This window comes from Phyllobates terribilis, unplaced genomic scaffold, assembly GCF_046119375.1.
Source record: "Phyllobates terribilis strain yellow unplaced genomic scaffold, ASM4611937v1 Scaffold_2__4_contigs__length_985480577, whole genome shotgun sequence".
Lineage (NCBI taxonomy): Eukaryota > Metazoa > Chordata > Amphibia > Anura > Dendrobatidae > Phyllobates > Phyllobates terribilis.
Genome location: NW_027362762.1, coordinates 63,948,017 through 63,969,315, shown reverse-complemented (window position 1 = coordinate 63,969,315; position 21,299 = coordinate 63,948,017). Strand labels below are relative to the sequence as shown.

The 21,299-nt window shown below is 48.1% G+C and overlaps 1 protein-coding gene across 3 annotated transcripts in view; it reads right to left on the bottom strand.

Annotated features, from left to right (window-relative positions):
- Window positions 1-21,299, bottom strand: part of LOC141192795 (cyclic nucleotide-binding domain-containing protein 2-like) — a 478,066-nt gene that overhangs the window by 357,770 nt on the left and 98,997 nt on the right. For all 3 annotated transcript variants that reach the window (XM_073662059.1, XM_073662058.1, XM_073662056.1), the window contains 3 exons: window positions 16,342-16,453; window positions 14,953-15,027; window positions 3,564-3,655 (listed from right to left, as the gene is read on the bottom strand). In XM_073662059.1, coding sequence (XP_073518160.1) covers window positions 3,564-3,655; window positions 14,953-15,027; window positions 16,342-16,453 — 279 coding nt within the window. The remainder of the gene's footprint in view (window positions 1-3,563; window positions 3,656-14,952; window positions 15,028-16,341; window positions 16,454-21,299) is intronic.

The following is a 21,299-nucleotide window of genomic DNA, read 5'->3' as shown; positions in this document are numbered from 1 at the left end:
TTCCGGTGACTACCTCTTGAAGCTCATCAAGAGAATGCCAAGAGTGTGCAAAGCAGCCATCAAAGCAAAAGGTGGCTACTTTGAAGAACCTAGAATATAAGACATATTTTCAGTTATTTCACACTTTTTTGTTAAGTATATAATTCCACATGTGTTAATTCATAGTTTTGATGCCTTCAGTGTGAATGTACAATTTTCCTAGTCAGGAAAATACAGAAAAATCTTTAAATGAGAAGGTGTGTCCAAACTTTTGGTCTGTACTGTATATGGAAGTGTGAATTCAGCCAAAGCATTACATTGTTCATTGAGCACCTTACTATGGCTCCTTGTACACAGGATGACAGTTCCACATACAGGTGTTACCCACAACTCTGTTCATTTAGAGCCTTTTGCTACATAAATAGAATGCTAGGACTGCAGTGAACACTGACACAGAGGCAGAAAATACACAAAGAAAATAAAAAATGGTGAGTAGTAACATGTTGGTTGAACTCAGTGAGGCTTGATGAGAATAATGCATAACTTTCATTTAAGGTAACTTTTCACAATATGTCTTCATGTACAGTACAGACCAAAAGTTTGGACACACCTTCTCATTTAAAGATTTTTCTGTATTTTCATGACTATGAAAATTGTACATTCACACTGAAGGCATCAAAACTATGAATTAACAAATGTGGAATTATATACTTAACAAAAAAGTGTGAAACAACTGAAAATATGTCTTATATTCTAGGTTCTTCAAAGTAGCCACCTTTTGCTTTGATGACTGCTTTGCACACTCTTGGCATTCTCTTGATGAGCTTCAAGAGGTAGTCACCAGAAATGGTCTTCCAACAATCTTGAAGGAGTTCCCAGAGATGCTTAGCACTTGTTGGCCCTTTTGCCTTCACTCTGCGGTCCAGCTCACCCCAAACCATCTCGATTGGGTTCAGGTCTGGTGACTGTGGAGGTCAGGTCATCTGGCGTAGCACCCCATCACTCTCCTTCTTGGTCAAATAGCCCTTACACAGCCTGGAGGTGTGTTTGGGGTCATTGTCCTGTTGAAAAATAAATGATGGTCCAACTAAACGCAAACCGGATGGAATAGCATGCCACTGCAAGATGCTGAGGTAGCCATGCTGGTTCAGTATGCCTTCAATTTTGAATAAATCCGTAACAGTGTCACCAGCAAAGCACCCCCACACCATCACACCTCCTCCTCCATGCTTCACGGTGGGAACCAGGCATGTAGAGTCCATCCGTTCACCTTTTCTGCGTCGCACAAAGACACGGTCGTTGGAACCAAAGATCTCAAATTTGGACTCATCAGACCAAAGCACAGATTTCCACTGGTCTAATGTCCATTCCTTGTGTTCTTTAGCCCAAACAAGTCTCTTCTGCTTGTTGCCTGTCCTTAGCAGTGGTTTCCTAGCAGCTATTTTACCATGAAGGCCTGCTGCACAAAGTCTCCTCTTAACAGTGGTTGTAGAGATGTGTCTACTGCTAGAACTCTGTGTGGCATTGACCTGGTCTCTAATCTGAGCTGCTGTTAACCTGTGATTTCTGAGGCTGGTGACTCGGATAAACTTATCCTCAGAAGCAGAGGTGACTCTTGGTCTTCCTTTCCTGGGGTGGTCCTCATGTGAGCCAGTTTCTTTGTAGTGCTTGATGGTCTTTGCAACTGCACTTGGGAACACTTTCAAAGTTTTGCCAATTTTTCAGACTGACTGACCTTCATTTCTTAAAGTAATGATGGCCACTCATTTTTCTTTACTTAGCTGCTTTTTTCTTGCCATAATACAAATTCTAACAGTCTATTCAGTAGGACTATTAGCTGTGTATCCACCAGACTTCTGCACAACACAACTGATGGTCCCAACCCCATTTATAAGGAAAGAAATCCCACTTATTAAACCTGACAGGGCACACCTGTGAAGTGAAAACCATTTCCGGTGACTACCTCTTGAAGCTCATCAACAGAATGCCAAGAGTGTGCAAAGCAGTCATCAAAGCAAAAGGTGGCTACTTTGAAGAACCTAGAATATAAGACATATTTTCAGTTGTTTCACACTTTTTTGTTAAGTATATAATTCCACATGTGTTAATTCATAGTTTTGATGCCTTCAGTGTGAATGTACAATTTTCATAGTCATGAAAATACAGAAAAATCTTTAAATGAGAAGGTGTGTCCAAACTTTGGTCTGTACTGTATATGTATGAGGAATATCACTATTTCTGGCCATTATAGATTATAACCTTCATTTGTACTACATGAGGTCTCCCATGCACATTACATACAGGCAGGAGGGATTCCTGCTCCTCTGTCTTCTCTATGTCGTACATGATCAGGAGCTATAACAGCATGGAGGACATTACACAGCAGTACTGAGCATTGTGGCTGTGAATCCCGCATTAGAGTGAGGTAGAACAGTGAAATATGCCTTTTCTCCACTGATGAGCCATATCTTTTCATCCCCCTTGCAGCTTGAACTCATCATCCACTCTAATAAACTACATTTTGTCAAAACAATAAAGACTAAACTGATCCCTTATGTATCAGATTACAGCATCCTATTTAAAGGGGATGTCCACTACTTGGACAACCCCTTCTCAATCCCTATATTTCCCCCCTGTAAAATAATAACACTTAGGCCACAGCCCCACTATCAGTATTTGTTCAGTATTCGGTCAGTATTTTTTCTCAGAAGTGGGAGCCAAAACCAGGAGTGGAACAATCAGAGAAAAGGTATAATAGAAACAAGTCACCAATTCTGCATTTATCACCCACTCCTGGTTTTGTCTCCCACTCCTGAGAAAAAATACTGACCGAATACTGATAGTGGGGCCGTGGCCATATTCACCATCCGTTGCTGGTGCCGTTGCAGCGATTTCTGCACTTGCTCTCCCTGAGCTCTCGTGACATTGTTATGTCAAGCAATCCCTGTGGACAATCAGCGCTGGCTTTACTCTCCTCTTAAGGCCACGGCCCCACTATCAGTGTTTGGTCAGTATTCGGTCAGTATTTTTTCTCAGGAGTGGGAGCCAAAACCAGGAGTGGGTGATAAATGCAGAAATGGTGACTTGTTTATATTATACCTTTTCTGTGATTGTTCCTCACCTGGTTTTGACTCCCACTCCTGAGAAAAAATTCTGACCAAGTACTTATAGTAGGGCTGTGGCCTAATTGACGGAATTGACATCAGGAGGAAGTGAGAGCTGCGGCTGTCCTCTTCTTCCGGATGTCTTGATTTGTCTGAAGAGGAGGAGAGTGAAGCCAACGCTGATTAGCCACAGTGATCGCGTGACATAGTGACATGCAAGCCCTGAGAGAGCCAGTGCCAACACTGCTTTAATGGTGTAGGTACCTGGGGTGAGTACCAGTGTTTTTATTGATTGAAAATGAGTTATAGGGAACAACAAGTTGCAAAGGGGAGGAAAAGAAATGGCTCATAAATGGAGAAAAGGCATATTTCACAAATATTCGCTTGCACTATTGATTTATGCGAAGTTTGTTGAACTGACAAGGACCATTTAAAGGACTTCAGGAAATAATCTTAATATGTTCCACGGATTTTGCTTACCATTCGTACCATCCGACCTTGGCTATTTTCTCCTGTATATGAACCGGATATCCAGCAAAGGAGCTGACCGTCATCCTCAGAGACAGCATTGCCTGTAATTAAAGGGACGGGCTCATACATATGGAAAGATTATATGACATTGACACAATTCATTGACTTAAGAATCAATCCTGATAGTAAAAAGCTTCAGAAGTTCAGCGGCAGCGGCCTCCACGGACAGAACTCCTGCCGACAAAGAAACTGTTTATGATCGGTAAAATATGTCACCCAAAAATTATCCGGATGATCGATAAGGAGGAAAATCAGTGTAAATGTCATTTATTCCTCATAACAGATGGTTTCTACACCTGGATGCATAGTTAATGGCTGATAGACAAGCGCTTCCCTGACTGTTTGGCAGTTTTTTGGGTGCTATGCAGAATTTAAAAAAAGATGCAGATGTAGCAGAGCCAGATTTTGTCATTCAGAGGTGGTGTCTTATTTAGGAGGGGGTCTGACGTTGAGCAGAGAGCAGCCACATAGAGGGTCTCTCTCTGTTGAGGACAAGTTGACGCGCCCCCTGGGCTGTGTGTGTGTGGGGATACCCAGAACCGGACCTTTTGTGGATGCTGGGGTTTGTAGTCCTTGCATGGCGGGGACCCGGTCCCGTGGCTCAGGGTGGTCAACCCAAATGGCGGTCTATTTATAGGGTTTTGTGATTAAATGTCCGACTACGCCACCCGTGGATTGCGGTCAGAGTGAACCGCCACTGCAGGGCAGACCGCTGAGGCTGGTGTTGTGGGTGCAGCTGAGGGTAGTATAACTCCCCATGGGAGGAGTATAGTCTCAGGGCAGTAAATAGGGATGTTGGTGGTGATGGTGCGTGGGAGCAGCAGTAAGCACACGGAGTCTGTCATGCAAGTCAGGGTCTTTACTGTTCGTGGTGTTAAGGGACCTGTCCGGAACACAGATTAACAATGGAGGCCTGGTCAGTCTGAGAGCAACTGGGAAATCCCGCTGGTCAGGTGGAGTTTGTAGGCCTACCGTGCTGACTTCACTCTTTCTTAGCTATCCCGCTGTAGTGTGGTGGTAACCCACGTCCCTGAGTGTATCGTGTTGTTCTCACCCGTATGACTGGCGACTTGGGCCTTCCGGACTTCTCACCCCTCCGGGGCACTAGTGGTCCCTCTCGTGTGGCTGAGCCTCCGGGCTTCCTTGGGCCAGAGGACTTGAAGTCTCCTGCGTAGTGGTTTTCTGCTGCTGGGCTTATAACCCTCACAGCCTTGGACTCCAGAGTCCGGCTTTGTAAGTCTCTAGCCAGGATGAGCTCTGCTAGCTCCCCTCCTCGCCTCGTGTTCCTCCTCTGCCTACAGGGACTCCTCAGCCTGCTGCTGACCTGTCCCTATCTGCAACTTCACTGGAACCTTGTCTGGAACTTGTCTCTCTAACCCCGCCCCAGATCCAGTTTATAAAGGGCAGGTCTCTCCCCTCCCTGGACTGAGGCAGGAGGTGCTGCATGTGTGTCACCCTGGCCTGGATGCCACAAATATAATAAAGCTGTGTCTGAGAGCAAGGGGGAGGTTCTCTAGTCAGGGGAACATTATCATGCAATACCTCCTGTCTCAGGCCAGTAGGGGGAGCAGGCTGCCCCTATAAAAGCTGGAACTGGGGGCAGGGTTAGGGAGAACTGGACGACCTGTCTCTGGACTGAGACGTGTCCCAGAGCAGAGAGGGACAGTTGTATTGCACCCTAAGAGGAAGTGTGGCAGTAGGAGAGCCACAAGCCAGAGACAAGAGGCGAAGTGAGCCTGTCTTGGCAGACAAAGAACTCCATTTTACCAGACTTTGGTGTCTGAGGCTGTGAGGATTCCACGTTCTGCAGCAGATAACCAGTCCGCAGGGGACTGTATGTTCCTTGGCCTAAGAAGCCCGGAGGCTCTGCCACAACAGAAGGGACCAGCAAAGCCGTACCAGGCCGGGAGCAGAAAGGAACCCACGTTGCAGGCCATACAGGCGAGAATACACGGAGAGCTCGGAAACGTGGGCTGTTACCCTATAAGGAGGAGATAGCCAGAAGGAGCGCAGAGAGCACGGTAGGCCTACACCCTCACCCTGACCAGGGACAACTTCCCATTTGCTCTCAGACATCCAGGTCCCCTCCTAGCCGGGACTGTTTGTGGGTCAGTTCACCTGTTCTAGTAAAGACCCTGGACTGCAACCTGTTGTCTGTGTGCTCTTTGCTCCTCCAGCACTATCAGCACTGGGACTCTCACCACCATCACTCCCACCATCCATTATACTGCCCTGGGGCCGTACTCTTCCCGTGGGGAGTCACACTATCCCAGTTGCATACATCATCAGCCCCAGCGGTCTACCTGGCAGCGGCGGTCCACACTGACCGCAATCCACAGGTGGCGTAGTTGGACATCACTTAAAACTTATAAAGGGACTACCAGTGGCCTGACCACCCTGAGCCATGGACCGGGTCGCCACTACTACCCCCATCGTTCCCCTATTGCCCGGATCCGAGTGCCCCACGGCCCAAGGGGCGAGTCAGCTTTGGCATAGCCGGCAGGATAGTAACCAACCCGCCACAAACGGGTATTGCGTGCCTGAAAGAGACTGTACACGCACCTGAAAAGAGGTTTCCCGCCATCCGGAGCCGTTTCCCGCCATTTCCAGCCGTCTCCCGCCATCTTCCGTCGGTTCCCGCCATCTTCAGCCGTTTTCCCGCCATCGGACGCCATCTTCAGGATGCCGAGCGGGAAGAAGAGGGGCGTGGACGTCCAAACCGCGCGAGACCCGAAGCTCTGCCCCAAACACCGATGCTGCGCAAGGTCCTGGAAGGGAGAGAGAGCGACGCTGACGTCACCAGGACGCGACGCAAGGTCCTCGTCCGGAGCAGCATCAGCGGAGCCGCGGCCTACAGAAGAGGATCGTCGGAAGGTAGGCCACGCTTAACTGGTGGGAGGAAGATGTCGGACACAGAGGCGCCCACTACCACCAGCGCAGCTGCGGCAGCGGTGATGCCATTTTCCCTGCCCTACATCCCTGGAGCGGCCTGGCTGCCTAAGTACTCAGGGGAGCCCCATGCCCTGACTGATTTTAAGGAAAGGCTGTACAGTTTGTGCCAAGTTTACCCCCTGACAGAGGAACAGAAGGTCAGCATACTGACGGGGCAGTTAACTGGCGCAGCCCAGCGGGAGGTAAAGTCATGGCCCGCTGTGGAGAAAAGGACTGTGAAGGACATTCTGGCCCGGCTGCGAGGTACCTTTGATACCCGTACCTCAGCAGAAATTAAAATGCGGTTCTATGGATGTAAGCAGCGGGCACAGGACAGCATCAGAGACTATGCCCTAAACTTGCAGGAAGCCTTGAGGGCCATCAAACAAACTGACCCTGGCAGCGTGCAGGAAACGGATAAGCTGCTAACAGAACAATTCATAGAAGGTCTGCTGTCTAGCGCCCACAGGGCCCAACTGCGCCTCATGTTCCTTCAGAACCCTGATCTGACCTTTGCCCAATTTAAGGACAGGGCCATAAGGGTGCTCCGTGAACCCACAACAAGTGGCACTATAAACCCCCGGCGCCCTGCTCTCACCTACCACCAGGAGGTGGCGCCCTCCTCTATGGACTCCGTGGGGGCTGATGCACAGGCCCTGAACCAAGCCTCGTCGAAAGATCTGCATCACCAAGTCCAGGAGCTGACCAGGAGCGTCGCGGCGTTGACCAGGACCGTCCAGACGTTACAAGTGGACCCGTCAAGACCCATCGAGCTGGCTTCAAGTCCGGAGGATTTCCCGTGGCGTCGACAGAGGGGGATCCCGTCGTTCCGAGAGAGGCCCACAGACCGCTACGCAGAGGATGGACAGCCCATTTGCACATTTCAAGGTACTGTAATTTAAACGGGTCCAACCTGGGGCAGAGGGCCGACCCCCAGGCATAAGATCACCAGGCCCTTATAATTGGCATCATAAGTACGTTGGGGGGCGCCCGGTTTTACCCGTGGTGCTGGACGGTATCCCCATGAGCGCCTTGCTGGATACTGGGTCGCAAGTAACCACTATCCCTTATGTACTTTTTAAGCAGTATTGGACTGATGCTGATATCACACGGTATCCAGACAGTAACTTGAGCATCATCGCCAGTAATGGCTTGCCCGTGCCGCAGATGGGGTTCAAGGAGATGACCATTAGAATTGGTAAAGTTGAACTACCGGCACAGGGAGTAAATATTGTGGATATTGACCGTCGTGAAAGTCACCCTAAAATAACTGTGGGTACTAACGCGATTGAAAATTGTCTTTCAGAGGTAATTGTAATTCTACAACAGGTGGCGGTGAATGCTAGTTCCAGCCAACAGAGAGTCCTCAACAAGGAGATAAAAGCCCTGATGAGACGGCAGCAGGTAGAACTGTCTGGTGGTGAGATCGGTAGCGTAAGACTGAGTGAGCCAGTCCCCATTTCCATGCCTCCCAAAAGTGAAATGATGATCTGGTGTCGGACTGCAATCGGGTTGAGAGGTAGAGACTACCAAGCCATGGTAGAACCCGTGTACTCAGACAGCAGGCCCACCATTTTGACAGCCCGGGGGGTGGTTGATGTCCGTCATGGGAGGGTGACCGTTCGCATTCTCAAAACTGGGGAGAGAGAGGTACACTTACCCAGGTACGCTACACTTGCCAAACTGTTTGTTGTCGAACACAAAGCTATCAGGGCTGTGGAGCCTTTGCCTCCATCTCCACAGGTGGAGGGTAATGGCTCCCAGAAACAAAAGGAGGACTGGTGCCAGAAACTCCATGTGGGTGCTGATTCCACTCCCCTGCACCAAAAACAAGGAGTCTACCGGGTGGTACAGGAGTACGAGAGAGTCTTTAGTAAGCACCCGCTAGACTTCGGCAGAGTAAAAGGGATAGAACACCATATCCCCACGGGGAGCCACCCACCAATATAAGAGAGACACAGGCCTGTACCCCCTGCACATTATCAGAACGCCAAGGGTATGCTGCGGGAAATGAAAGAAGCTGGGGTCATTAGAGATAGCTGTAGCCCCTGGGCAGCCCCCCTGGTTCTGGTAAAAAAGAAAGACGGCACCATGAGAATGTGCGTGGACTATAGACAAATCAACCGTATCACCCACAAAGACGCATATCCGCTGCCTAGAATAGAGGAGTCTTTAGCCGCACTAAAATCAGCTAACTTCTTTTCTACTTTGGACCTTACTAGCGGGTACTGGCAGGTTCCTGTGGCAGAGGCTGACAAGGAGAAGACCGCCTTCACCACCCCGATGGGACTGAGTGAGTTCAACTGTATGCCCTTCGGGCTCTGCAACGCACCAGAGACCTTCCAGAGGCTGATGGAATGCTGTCTAGGACACCGAAACTTCGAGACGATCCTCCTTTACCTGGACGACGTGATCGTCTATTCGAAGACTTACGAGGAGCATCTAAAGCACCTGGCCGAGGTGTTCGAAGCTCTGGCAGGCTATGGCCTGAAGGTGAAACCATCGAAGTGTCACCTGTTGAAACCGAAGGTCCAGTACCTAGGGCACGTGGTAAGCGCGGAAGGAGTGGCCCCCGACCCTGACAAGGTCACGGCAATCAAGAGCTGGCCAAGCCCCTTGAACATCAAAGAAGTAAGGCAGTTCCTCGGGTTGGTAGGCTACTACCGAAGGTTCATCCCCGGGTTCACTAAGATGGCAGCTCCTATGCAGGACCTCCTGATAGGACAGTCTAAGTCCAGAAGTCAAAAGCCACCCTTCAAGTGGAATCAACCGGAAGAGGAGTCCTTCCGCCAGTTGAAGATGGCCCTCACGGGGGATGAGATCCTGGCCTACCCTGATTATGGCCAGCCTTTTATTCTCCACACAGACGCCAGTAATGTGGGACTGGGAGCTGTACTGTCACAAAACCAACAGGGCAGAGAAAGGGTGATCGCGTACGCCAGCCGGAAGCTGAGGCCCACAGAGAGAAACCCCGAGAATTACAGCTCCTTCAAGCTAGAATTCTTGGCGGTGGTGTGGGCTGTAACGGAACGCTTCAAGCATTACCTGGCCTCCGCAAAGTTCACCGTGTATATGGATAACAACCCGTTAACACACCTAGACAGTGCAAGACTTGGTGCCCTGGAACAGCGGTGGATGGCCCGTCTCTCTAATTATGACTTCGTGATCAAGTACCGGGCATTCAAAACCAATGCCAACGCTGACGCCCTATCAAGAATGCCTCACTTATCCTAAGGTGACGAAGACCCAGAAGAGCTGGAGGAGGTAGAACTCCCCGCGTTTCACCGGTACGGAGCCACTCAATACTCCCACCGTGTGAAGGAGGAAGATTTAACCACCGTTATGATCAATCCCCTACCTCACCACAGCTGGGCCGAGACCCAAGATAGTGACCCTGCAATCCGCCTGGTGAAAGATCTGCTGACCCAGGAAGATGCCCGCATAGATCCGGATGCTCCAGAGGAAGCCAAGCAGCTATGGAAAGAGAAGAGCAAGCTGTTCCTCTATGAAGGCAAGCTGTGCAGACGACTTGTCAACCACCGGACACACGAGCTGACCTGGCAAGTCGTGGTCCCAAGGCGGGATGCAGCTATGGTCCTGGGGGCTTACCATGACAGAGCGGGGCACTTCGGTTGGAAGAAACTGGAGTTCCTGCTAAGAGGACGGTTCTTTTGGGTCGGCATGAGAGGTGCTGTAGAGAATTGGTGCCGGGACTGTGGCCCTTGTAACTTAAGGAGAAAAGACCGCACCAGCCAGAAGACACTCTTGAAGCCCATCATCACCCAGCAACCTCTTGAGCGGGTAGCCCTAGACCACGTCAAATTGGCTCCAAGCCGGTCAGGATACATCTACGCCCTGACAATCGTGGACCACTATTCCCGTTTTCTAGTGGTGGTCCCGGTGAAAGACTTGACAGCCCAAACGGCGGCCAGAGCCTTCCAGCAATACTTCTGCCGTCCTCACGGGTATCCGGAACAGGTCCTGACAGACCAGGGTCCAGCGTTCGAGGCTGAAATCTTCCAAGAGTTCTGCAACCTCTATGGCTGTAAGAAGATTCGGACAACGCCTTACCACCCACAAACCAACGGGATGTGTGAGAAAATGAACAACATAGTCATTGATCTCCTGAAGACGTTGCCCCTGGAGGAACGCAGCCTGTGGCCAGAAAAACTGCTGGATCTAATAGACTTATACAACCATATCCCGGTGAATGCTACAAACTGCACCCCGGCTTACCTGATGCGAGCTAGACCAGGTAAGCTGCCCGTAAACCTGGAGATGGGAGTCCTAACACCTGAGGACACCTCCCCGGATGCGGACTGGGATACGGAAAGGCAACTGCAGTACAAGAAGGTACAGGAGAGTGTGGAGAAGAGCCTGGCCCAGGTGAGAGAGAGGCAAGAAAAACTCTTCAACCAACACGCCCCTGCTGGTCCCCTAGAACCTGGTGAGCAGGTCCTGAAGCGAAAGAGAAGGCTTCACAAGTTGGATGACCAGTGGGAAAGGGAACCCTACACCGTACTGCAGTCTGGCCACGACAAGCCGAAGGTGTGCGTGATCACCAAGGACGGAGGAGAAACCACTAGTACCGTCTCCAGAGACCACCTCAAAAGATGCCCCGAGCAACTCCGTAGTGCAGAAGAGGATCAAAGTGACCTTGAACCCGCAAAGGACAAGGAGGAAATGATCAGCACCATTCTCGGAGAGTTCCCTCAGTCCTGGACTCGCATAAACGATGCCATAGTGGTACCCGTCCTGCATTTCCTGCCACCGACTGCGCAACAACCTGCACCAGAGCCGGAAGGTGAAGAGGAGCAAGCAGTTCCAGAGGCAGAAGAGCCTGTACCAGCAGCCCAGGAGAGTCAACCCTCTGCTGACAGTGAGCCTGCCATGCCTGCGGTAAGCCAAAGGACCCGCAGACAGCTGCCTGCCCTACCTGTACACCCAGCTGGTAGCTGTACCCCTAACGCTAGTGGGGAAAGCCAGGTCGGTCCACCACCAGACAGTGGGTTAAGGAGGTCAACCAGGAGCACAAAGGGACAGATACCCGCTCGCTGGAGAATATAGGGTTCACTAAAATTGTAAATAACCCTGTTGCCAAATGTTGAAATGTTTGCAAAGTTACATGCATGTTTGGTAATTCTGTGTTTCAGTTTCTTGCAGTTACCGTAAGGACTCAAAGGTTATGCACTTTTTATAACCGGGACCTTTGTATGGACTGCGTTCGGAGCCTAACCAAGGAATCAACTAAGACTGTGAAGGACTTGGGGTAGGACAGACCCCCACCTGGTTAAGGCTCCCCGTTGTGTTGGTGATATGGACACCCGATCACAGACCACACTGTGACCTTAAGAACTCAATTTGTGCGTCACTTTCCTGATAATGTTTTATGGTCATGTATATTATCTTTGTTTACTGTTTAGTCCAGGAGTACTAAATTCTACTAGGGGGGAATGTGTCACCCTGGCCTGGATGCCACAAATATAATAAAGCTGTGTCTGAGAGCAAGGGGGAGGTTCTCTAGTCAGGGGAACATTATCATGCAATACCTCCTGTCTCAGGCCAGTAGGGGGAGCAGGCTGCCCCTATAAAAGCTGGAACTGGGGGCAGGGTTAGGGAGAACTGGACGACCTGTCTCTGGACTGAGACGTGTCCCAGAGCAGAGAGGGACAGTTGTATTGCACCCTAAGAGGAAGTGTGGCAGTAGGAGAGCCACAAGCCAGAGACAAGAGGCGAAGTGAGCCTGTCTTGGCAGACAAAGAACTCCATTTTACCAGACTTTGGTGTCTGAGGCTGTGAGGATTCCACGTCCTGCAGCAGATAACCAGTCCGCAGGGGACTGTATGTTCCTTGGCCTAAGAAGCCTGGAGGCTCTGCCACAACAGAAGGGACCAGCAAAGCCGTACCAGGCCGGGAGCAGAAAGGAACCCACGTTGCAGGCCATACAGGCGAGAATACACGGAGAGCTTGGAAACGTGGGCTGTTACCCTATAAGGAGGAGATAGCCAGAAGGAGCGCAGAGAGCACGGTAGGCCTACACCCTCACCCTGACCAGGGACAACTTCCCATTTGCTCTCAGACATCCAGGTCCCCTCCTAGCCGGAACTGTTTGTGGGTCAGTTCACCTGTTCTAGTAAAGACCCTGGACTGCAACCTGTTGTCTGTGTGCTCCTTGCTCCTCCAGCACTATCAGCACTGGGACTCTCACCACCATCACTCCCACCATCCATTATACTGCCCTGGGGCCGCACTCTTTCCGTGGGGAGTCACACTATCCCAGCTGCATACATCATCAGCCCCAGCGGTCTACCTGGCAGCGGCGGTCCGCACTGACCGCAATCCACAGGTGGCGTAGTCGGACATCACTTAAAACTTATAAAGGGACTACCACTGGCCAGACCACCCTGAGCCACGGACCGGGTCGCCACTACTACCCCCATCGTTCCCCTATTGCCCGGATCCGAGTGCCCCACGGCCCAGGGAGCGAGTCACATGCTAATTGTCCCCAACCAGGGAACCTCCCACCTGCTCTCAGACATGACATTGCTGCCACTGTGGCGACCAGACCTGGGGTGCCACACAATCATAACTCTGACTTACATGGAGGAGTCCATTGATTTCAGTGGTCCACATGTAATGCTTCATTTCACCTGTGGGGGAGCTATAGGGGATTTAGATCCTGCACATTGTAGTTGATTGGTGGGGGTCACCAGGGGCTTCGGCTCATTATTAGGGTACTCTTGTGACAAAAGGGGATCAGTCTCTGCCACTATTGTAGTGACTGAGTGAAGATGTCGCTGTGGCCGTGCTGTCGGGGTCCGCAGGCTGTCACTGCGATGGTTGACCTGTGTCTGACTCTGTGGGGGGCTCTGGCTGGCAATGATAAAGGGGAATTGTGGCTGCTACTGTTGTGGTCCTTCTATAGCTGACGCTACATAAAGGGTGACATGTTGCTGACTCTTACTGTTATGGGGGCACTGTGCCCAGCACGGTCACGGCGTATCTCTAGAGGTTATTGGTGTAGTGGCTGACGGATGACATTGCAGCGGTTAAGTTGTCATAATTATGGTGGCTCCACAGCACTATTATGGGGCCAATATACAGTAGTTGTCATTAAGGGAGCAGCGTGACCGTCCTTGATATTGGGGCATTATGGCTGTTACTGTTACGCAGACACTGTCTTTACAATGATGGGAGGATACTATGGAGGTCAGTGTTTTAAGGATACTATGGATGTCAATGTGATGGGGGTACTGTGGATGTCACTGTTATGGAGGCACCATGGACATCACAGCTATAGGGGCACTGTGGAAGTCACTGTTATTATGGGGGGCACTGTGGATATCACTGTTATGGGCGTACTGTGAATATGACAGTGAAAGCACTGTGGATGTCTATGGGGGGCACTGTACACGCCATTTTATGGAGGCACTGTGGGTGTTACCGATAGGCTCACTGTGGATGTCATTATTATGGTCATGCTGTAGATGTCACTGTGATGAAAGCACCATGGATGTCACTGGTATGGGGGTACTGGATGTCACTGTTATGGGGGCACTGTCAATGTCACTGTTATGGGGGCACTGTGGATGTCACTACTATGGGGACACCATGGAAGTCATTGTTATGAGGGACACTATGGATATCCTTGCTATGAGGGCCACCTTAATGACTTTGCATGGAGGGATTTTGGCCGAATCTGTTAAGTAGCTTTTATTATTTTGGGACCAATTTAGCTGCCACAGTAATTGGGGCACTTTGGTTGTCACTGACAATGGACACTGTGGCCGATCCTATTACGGGGGCATTATGAGAGACACTGTTATGAGGCAATATGTGATTGTAGCTCTATGAGTCTGAAACCAATTTTTGGGCATTTTAGATGTCACTGTTATGGGGGCACTATACATGTCACTGTTATGGGGCATTGTGTGTTTCACCATTATGCGGACAATGACTACATTTTGGAGGACAATTTCCCCATCACTGTTACGATGCTCTCTAATGCCAGGATCCTAAGTTTGATCACAGACCTACAGCTACAGGTGTCCACATCACGCACCTCATTTAGGACTATTTCTGCTCAAAGGGCACTTAAACCACCCCTCCCGCCCAAAATTGCCATATTTCTGGGACATCTTCCAAACCTCCTAGAAACCTTAAGACTAAATGTCCAAATTTTTTACAAAAATTTTTTGCCAAGCCTGAGAATAGCAAAAAGTCATTAATGGTGGAGGCCAATAATATTCAGCCAGGTCCTCATTTTTGCCAGGACTCTTTTGGGGTATTAGTGATGTTAATGACTGCACTTATGTAAAAAAATTGAGCAGAAAGATAGACTTCATCAAATATCTACAGCAATAGATATCAAGGAGGTAGAACTAAAACCTACATATCAGTCACGTACCAGTTTAGTTTCTTCCGGTGTCCTCTTTTCCGGGGGGCTCGTAAGGATTTGTTTGGCTTCAGAGCTAAGAACCATCTTGACGAAGCAGACGAGAATGTGGTCGGTGTGATGAACAAAGAGAGCGTGCAACAACTTAATAAGATGTATTAATAAAAAATAATTATAACATATTTTTAAAACCATTTAATTTAACTTTTTGATCGTTATCAGTTCTACTCAAGTCACATCCAGAGCTGCAGATAATGTTGTATATCAAAGCCCTGCAAACGCATTAGACTAACGTCGGCCGAACGAAACAACAGTGCCGGATTCGGACGATAGTCTAATGAGTATGGCAGCCCTGGACAATTAATTGTTGGCGGAGTTAAAGGACTAAGTTTTTTAGGCTGATAGGAAAAAAAAAACAGGCAGACAGTTGTTAACTACCAGCCTGTTTTATCCGGCACCGGCACAGAGTGGTCATGGACCGCTCCTCTGAGCAATTCAGCTGCTCAACGTCAACACAGCAGCTCTTCCTCTTCCGGTCTGCTATGTCGATGAAGCACAACTGCCAACATCGTGCTGATTAACAGCTGGCTCCCCACAGTCCCGCAGCAGGGAGCCAGATGTAAATTAGCATGATGTCGGCAGTCACACCCGTCAACAGAGCAGAAGCTGCTGAATCCTTGTAAGGAGCAGTCTGTGGCTGCTCTGTGCCGGCAGAGATCGGCAAAGGGCACAACAAGTGGGTAGGTAACAACTACCTGCCTGTTTTGTTTTTTTTTTGTTTTTTTTTTGTTTTTTTTACTATGGGCCTAAAAACTAAGTCCTGGATAAATTATTTAAGTATCTGGCATGTCCGATTTTGGACTGCTGATTCTTTTGTTCACCTTGAGATAAGTCGCCAGCAGAGATGTCTGACAGCGGTTTTCTCATAGAGAATATAGGAGGACTCGGCAGAGCAAGCGCTCCTGTGTATAGGAGAGTTGGACAAAATAGCTGTTTGGCCAACAGCCACCTAATGTGTGGGGGGTCTTCTTAACTGATCCAGTTACACTCCAGCACAATTCTGATTGCAGCTCTGGAAGTCTACAAAGTCCCCAGGGTTGAATAACAACATTAAGATGGAGCAATGTGACTCAATCAACTGGTTATCGTTCTCCTCACATGGCTCCTCCCACATGTTCTTTTCAGTTGGATGCCATGAACAATATACAATCCCAAACTATTTCTCAATCAATGCAGTCAGTGTAATATTTTCCTAATAGGAAAACCCCTGTTCACATTTCTTAGCAGGGAACCTAGGTCTCATCGAGGAGAGCCCTCTACTTAAGACCCCCTTATATAAACCCCAGTACAAAGCTCTGGGGGAAAAAAATGATTGCTTTAAAGTCTTGTTTAGTACTTTACCTCCATTTTAGCCTTGAAGAGGGAACGATCAAACAGAAGGTTTTCACTCTCGGTTTCAAAACCAACGTACTCGCTGAAGGAAAGGGGCTCAGATCTTGAAGCTGCGTAATCCCTAATGGCAAACGAAAAGAAGGACGATCACCAGATCTGGGCATCATACAAAAACCATAGCAGGAACTGAGAAGATCTAATGGATTGTCTCACCAACAGAAATGAGATCATCTCCACTTGCCCAAACCTTAGCTTTCGCTGCATATGGTTCAAACATAGAATTAGATGGTGGCCATGTAGGTGAATGGTTGGAGGCTGCCATAGTCGTTGCCACTCTTGTAGAGTACTTTGGTCTACAGCTCTAGAAGAGATTATCCCTCTTTATGCCCTAATTGGACTTTCGAGAGGATTTGTTATGATGAGACAAGGCTTTTACCATTCTTGTTTACATCCAAAACATTAAACTCCATCCTGTACATGGCCCAGCTAAAACAGGAGCATTGCTCACTACAGTCATTGATCAATCATTATGGTTGGTATTGTCCAGTTTCACCAACTTTAGCTTACTGTCTATTGGCATCCTTGGTGGGTACGTTCAAATATGCCGGAGCAAATCCTCAGGGTAACCCATATCAAACTGTGCATAAACTAAAGTCGTTCCTAGTTCTGTGAAAACAGTCAGCAGGGATCTGAAAGAGATCATGTGATGCACTACTAGATGTTTCTTTCAGAGGAGTTATGGAGTTTATATCAGAGGACGCACATTCAGCTGATATGAATTGCAGTGCAGAGACACACTGGCTCCCTTCACTGCAATACATAGAATCATAGAATCATAGAATGGTAGAGTTGGAGGGGACCTCCTGGGTCATCTGGTCCAACCCCCTGCTCAATGCAGGATTCACTAAACCATCTCAGACAGATGTCTGTCCAGCCTCTGTTTGAAGGCTTCCATTGAAGGGGAACTCACCACCTCTCGTGGCCGCCTGTTCCACAAATTGATCACCCTCACTGTCAAAAAGTTATTTCTAATATCTAATCTGTGTCTTCTCCCATTCAGTTTCATCCCATTGCTTCTAGTCTTTCCTCGTGCAAATGAGAATAAAGATGATCCTTCTACAATGTGACAGCCCTTGAGATATTTGAAGACAGCTATTAAGTCTCCTCTCAGTCTTCTTTTTTGCAAGCTAAACATTCCCAAATCCTGTAACCGTTCCTCATAGGACATGGTTTGCAGACCGGTCACCATTCTGGTCGCTCTTCTCTGAACTTGCTCCAGTTTGTCGATGTCTTTTTTTAAAATGTGGTGCCCAAAACTGGACGCAGTATTCCAGATGAGGTCTGACCAAAGAGGAGTAAAGACCGATAATGACTTCACGTGATCTAGACTGTATGCTTCTGTTAATACATCCCAGAATTGTATTTGTCTTTTTTGCTGCTGCATCACACTGTTGACTCATGTTCAGTCTATGATCTATTAGTATACCTAAGTCTTTTTCACATGTGCTGTTGCTTAGCTCTATTCCGCCCATTTTGTATATGCTTTTTTAATTTTTATTGCCCAGATGTAGTACTTTGCATTTTTCCCTGTTAAAAAACATTCTGTTGGTTGCTGCCCACTGCTCCAGTTTATTTAGGTCTTTTTGAATCCTCTCTCTCTCTTCTCTAGTGTTAGCTATCCCTCCTAGCTTTGTGTCATCAGCAAATTTAATCAGTTTACCCTCAATTCCTTCATCTAAATCATTGATAAAGATGTTGAACAATACAGGTCCCAGGACAGAGCCCTGTGGTACCCCACTTGAGACATTCATCCAACTGGATGTGAAGCCATTTACGACCACTCTTTGAGTCCGATCACTAAGCCAGTTATGAATCTACCTAACAGTTGCCTTGTCCATTCCATACTTGGTAATTTTTTCAATAAGGATGGTGTGAGATACATGCCACTGGCCAATCAGAGGCCGGCAGTCAGCTGCCTGTTCCTGCTCCGGCTTTAGAAGATGGCCAAGTGTTGTGGAAGCGGGGAAAGGTATTATAGGAAGGGGAAAGGATGGGGGACATCATACCAGGAAGGGGTCCAGGATGAGGGACGTTATTATAGGAAGAGGCCAGGATGAGGGATATTGTAACAGAAAGGGACTTGCGATGGGGACATTATAACAGCAAGGGACCAAGATGGAAGACATTATTATAGGAATGTTCCAGGATGGGGGACTTTATACCAGGAAGAAACCCAGGATGGGGGACATTATAACAGGAAGGGGCATCGGATGGGGGATATTATATCAGTAAGGGGCCAGGATGGGTGACATTATTATAGAAAGGAGTTCGGGATAGAGGACATTATAACAGGAAGGGGCCTGGGATGAGGGACATTATCTAAGAAAGGTGCCTGCGATGAGGCACATTATCTGAGGAAGGGGCCTGTGATGGAGAACATTATAACAGGTAGGGGCTCTGGATGGCATACATTATATCAGTAAGCGGCCAGGATGGGGGACATTATTATAGCAAGGGGTTCAGGATGGGGAACATTATAACAGGAAGGGGCCTCGGATGAGGGACATTATCTAAGAAAGGGCCTGCGATGAGGGACATTATCTGAGGAAGGGGCCTGTGATAGGGAACATTATTACAAGAAGTCATCAGGATGGAGTAAATTATTACAGGAAGGTGCCAGGATGGGGGACATGATTATATCAGGAGCGAACACATATGTCTTTATAGGATCTAGAATGCAACAAGACCTCATACGTCTGACCAATATGCAGGTGGGGGCCAAAGTCAAAATTTTGCATGAAGACCCATAGGACTCTAGTTATGCCACTGGTACCAAGACCATGCTTTTCTACAGATTTTGTATGAAAGAACAGATATGCTTTAGATGCCAATTCTTCCCTTAGTTCCTTGCTAGTATCTCAGCACTGATAAAGAAGGAGAGTTTGCACTATGGCATAGGGTTGCCGAACCTGAGGTACCTCCGTGGGGCGCTGAGCATCTGGTTTTATGATAAGGGCAATTTTTGAGAGCCATATATTCACTTGTACATAATAAAACCGGAGTTTTGTTTTTTTTTCATAAAACCACAGACCCATAATAGATTGAGGATGAAAAGTACACAAGCCTCATCGTATTTCCAGTAACAGATTTCGTTGCTGACTCTGTTCCCCTTCTGGGCCTTTCAGGAAGGTTTATCACATCCTTACGACAGTGTTGTGGCTGCTTTAAAATAGACGTGTTAAGAAGGAGCGCTGATAGAGACTCTGAGACTGTGCAGAGCCGGAGTGTAAAATCTAGCAGCCTCAGACAACAAATTACCGACTCCGTTCTGTTGTGTCTTACAAGGCACATTATCATTATCTTCAGGAGATTCCAAGAAAGTCAACGTAAACCACATATGTGAGCCGCTCCCCCGGGACGCCCCTCGGAATATATAAATCTTTCAATTTCCTTCACTTTGTAGCGGGTCTACAACATAAAGTCAAATCTTTCTCATAAACCCCGGTGAAGGCTTTCTTTAACCTTAGAAGAAGTTATAGCCTCGGCTTTCGGGGGTTCAACAGACATTTTATAGGAGGAGGAAAGCGACGGGGAACCGTTTCTATAAATACATATGTTTTTCTCATGAAGTGTTTAATATGGAGGAGGAGGTGTTGGAAATTAATTTCCACTGCTCCAACTAAACATTACGGCCTTTATGGAAATATCTCCAGACTGCTAGTGAGATGTTGGGAATTTACCTCTTATATTCCCCTTTTCTCATGGTAGTTCCGAATAGAATGAACAAGGTGAAGAAGACCAACAACCCGATGGCTTGATATAAGATAACGGCAAAGAAGACCCTAGTGGACCTATCTAGACTTTCAGAGGATCGATCTTGCTACAGATCGTTCATCCATCAAGTCGCCATGGATCGAGATCCGTTAATAAAAATAAGACCCTGGTGGACCTATCTAGACTTTCAAAAGATCGATCTTCCTACAGAGCGTTCGTCCATCAAATCGTAATGGATCGAGATCCGTTAATAATAAAAGACCCTGGTGGACCTATCTAGACTTTCACAAGATCGATCTTCCTACAGAACGTTCATCCATCAAGTCTCCATGGATCGAGATCCGTTAATAAAAATAAGACCCTGGTGGACCTATCTAGACTTTCACAAGATCAATCTTCCTACAGAACGTTCATCCATCAAGTCTCCATGGATCGAGATCCGTTAATAAAAATAAGACCCTAGTGGACCTATCTAGACTTTCAGAGGATCGATCTTCCTACAGAGCGTTTGTCCATCAAATCATAATGGATCGAGATCCGTTAATAATAATAAGACCCTGGTGGTCCTATCTAGACTTTCACAAGATCGATCTTCCTACAGAACGTTCATCCATCAAGTTGCCATGGATCGAGATCCGTTAATAATAATAAAATAATAGTTCGGAATTTAAGGGACTGTCCGGCAGTGAGCTTAAAAATGATAAGTAATTTACTAAGTATATAAAGTATAAATTATATATATTTTTCTAAAATATTACTCTTTGCCAGCCATTTAGCTCATTTCTATTAGAGCAGAGCTGTGATCTGTGACTATAGTTTAGCTACAGTGTCTACAGGGAGTTTAGAGTAGTCTGAGACACGCCCCCATGTCATCATTGGTTCAGAGTACTAGATTGTGCAGCCTCGCCTCTTCTGATTGGCTGCTGTGAATAACAGAAATCTATTACATGCAGATGACGCACCCCTGGGCCTGTGTCGCGCTGCGTTGCGCACGCGGGAGCTTACCCGGAGCCGGATCTTTTGAGGGTTGTAGTCTCGTGGCGGTGATCCGGTCCGTGCCCAGGGAGTCAGACTAAGTGGCGCTGTATCAGCGGTAGATGTTGGACGACTACGCCACCCGTTGAGTACAGCTAAGGAGCTGCTGCTGCAGGGCAGACCGCTGAGGCCGGTGGTAGGATTGTGCAGCGTGATAG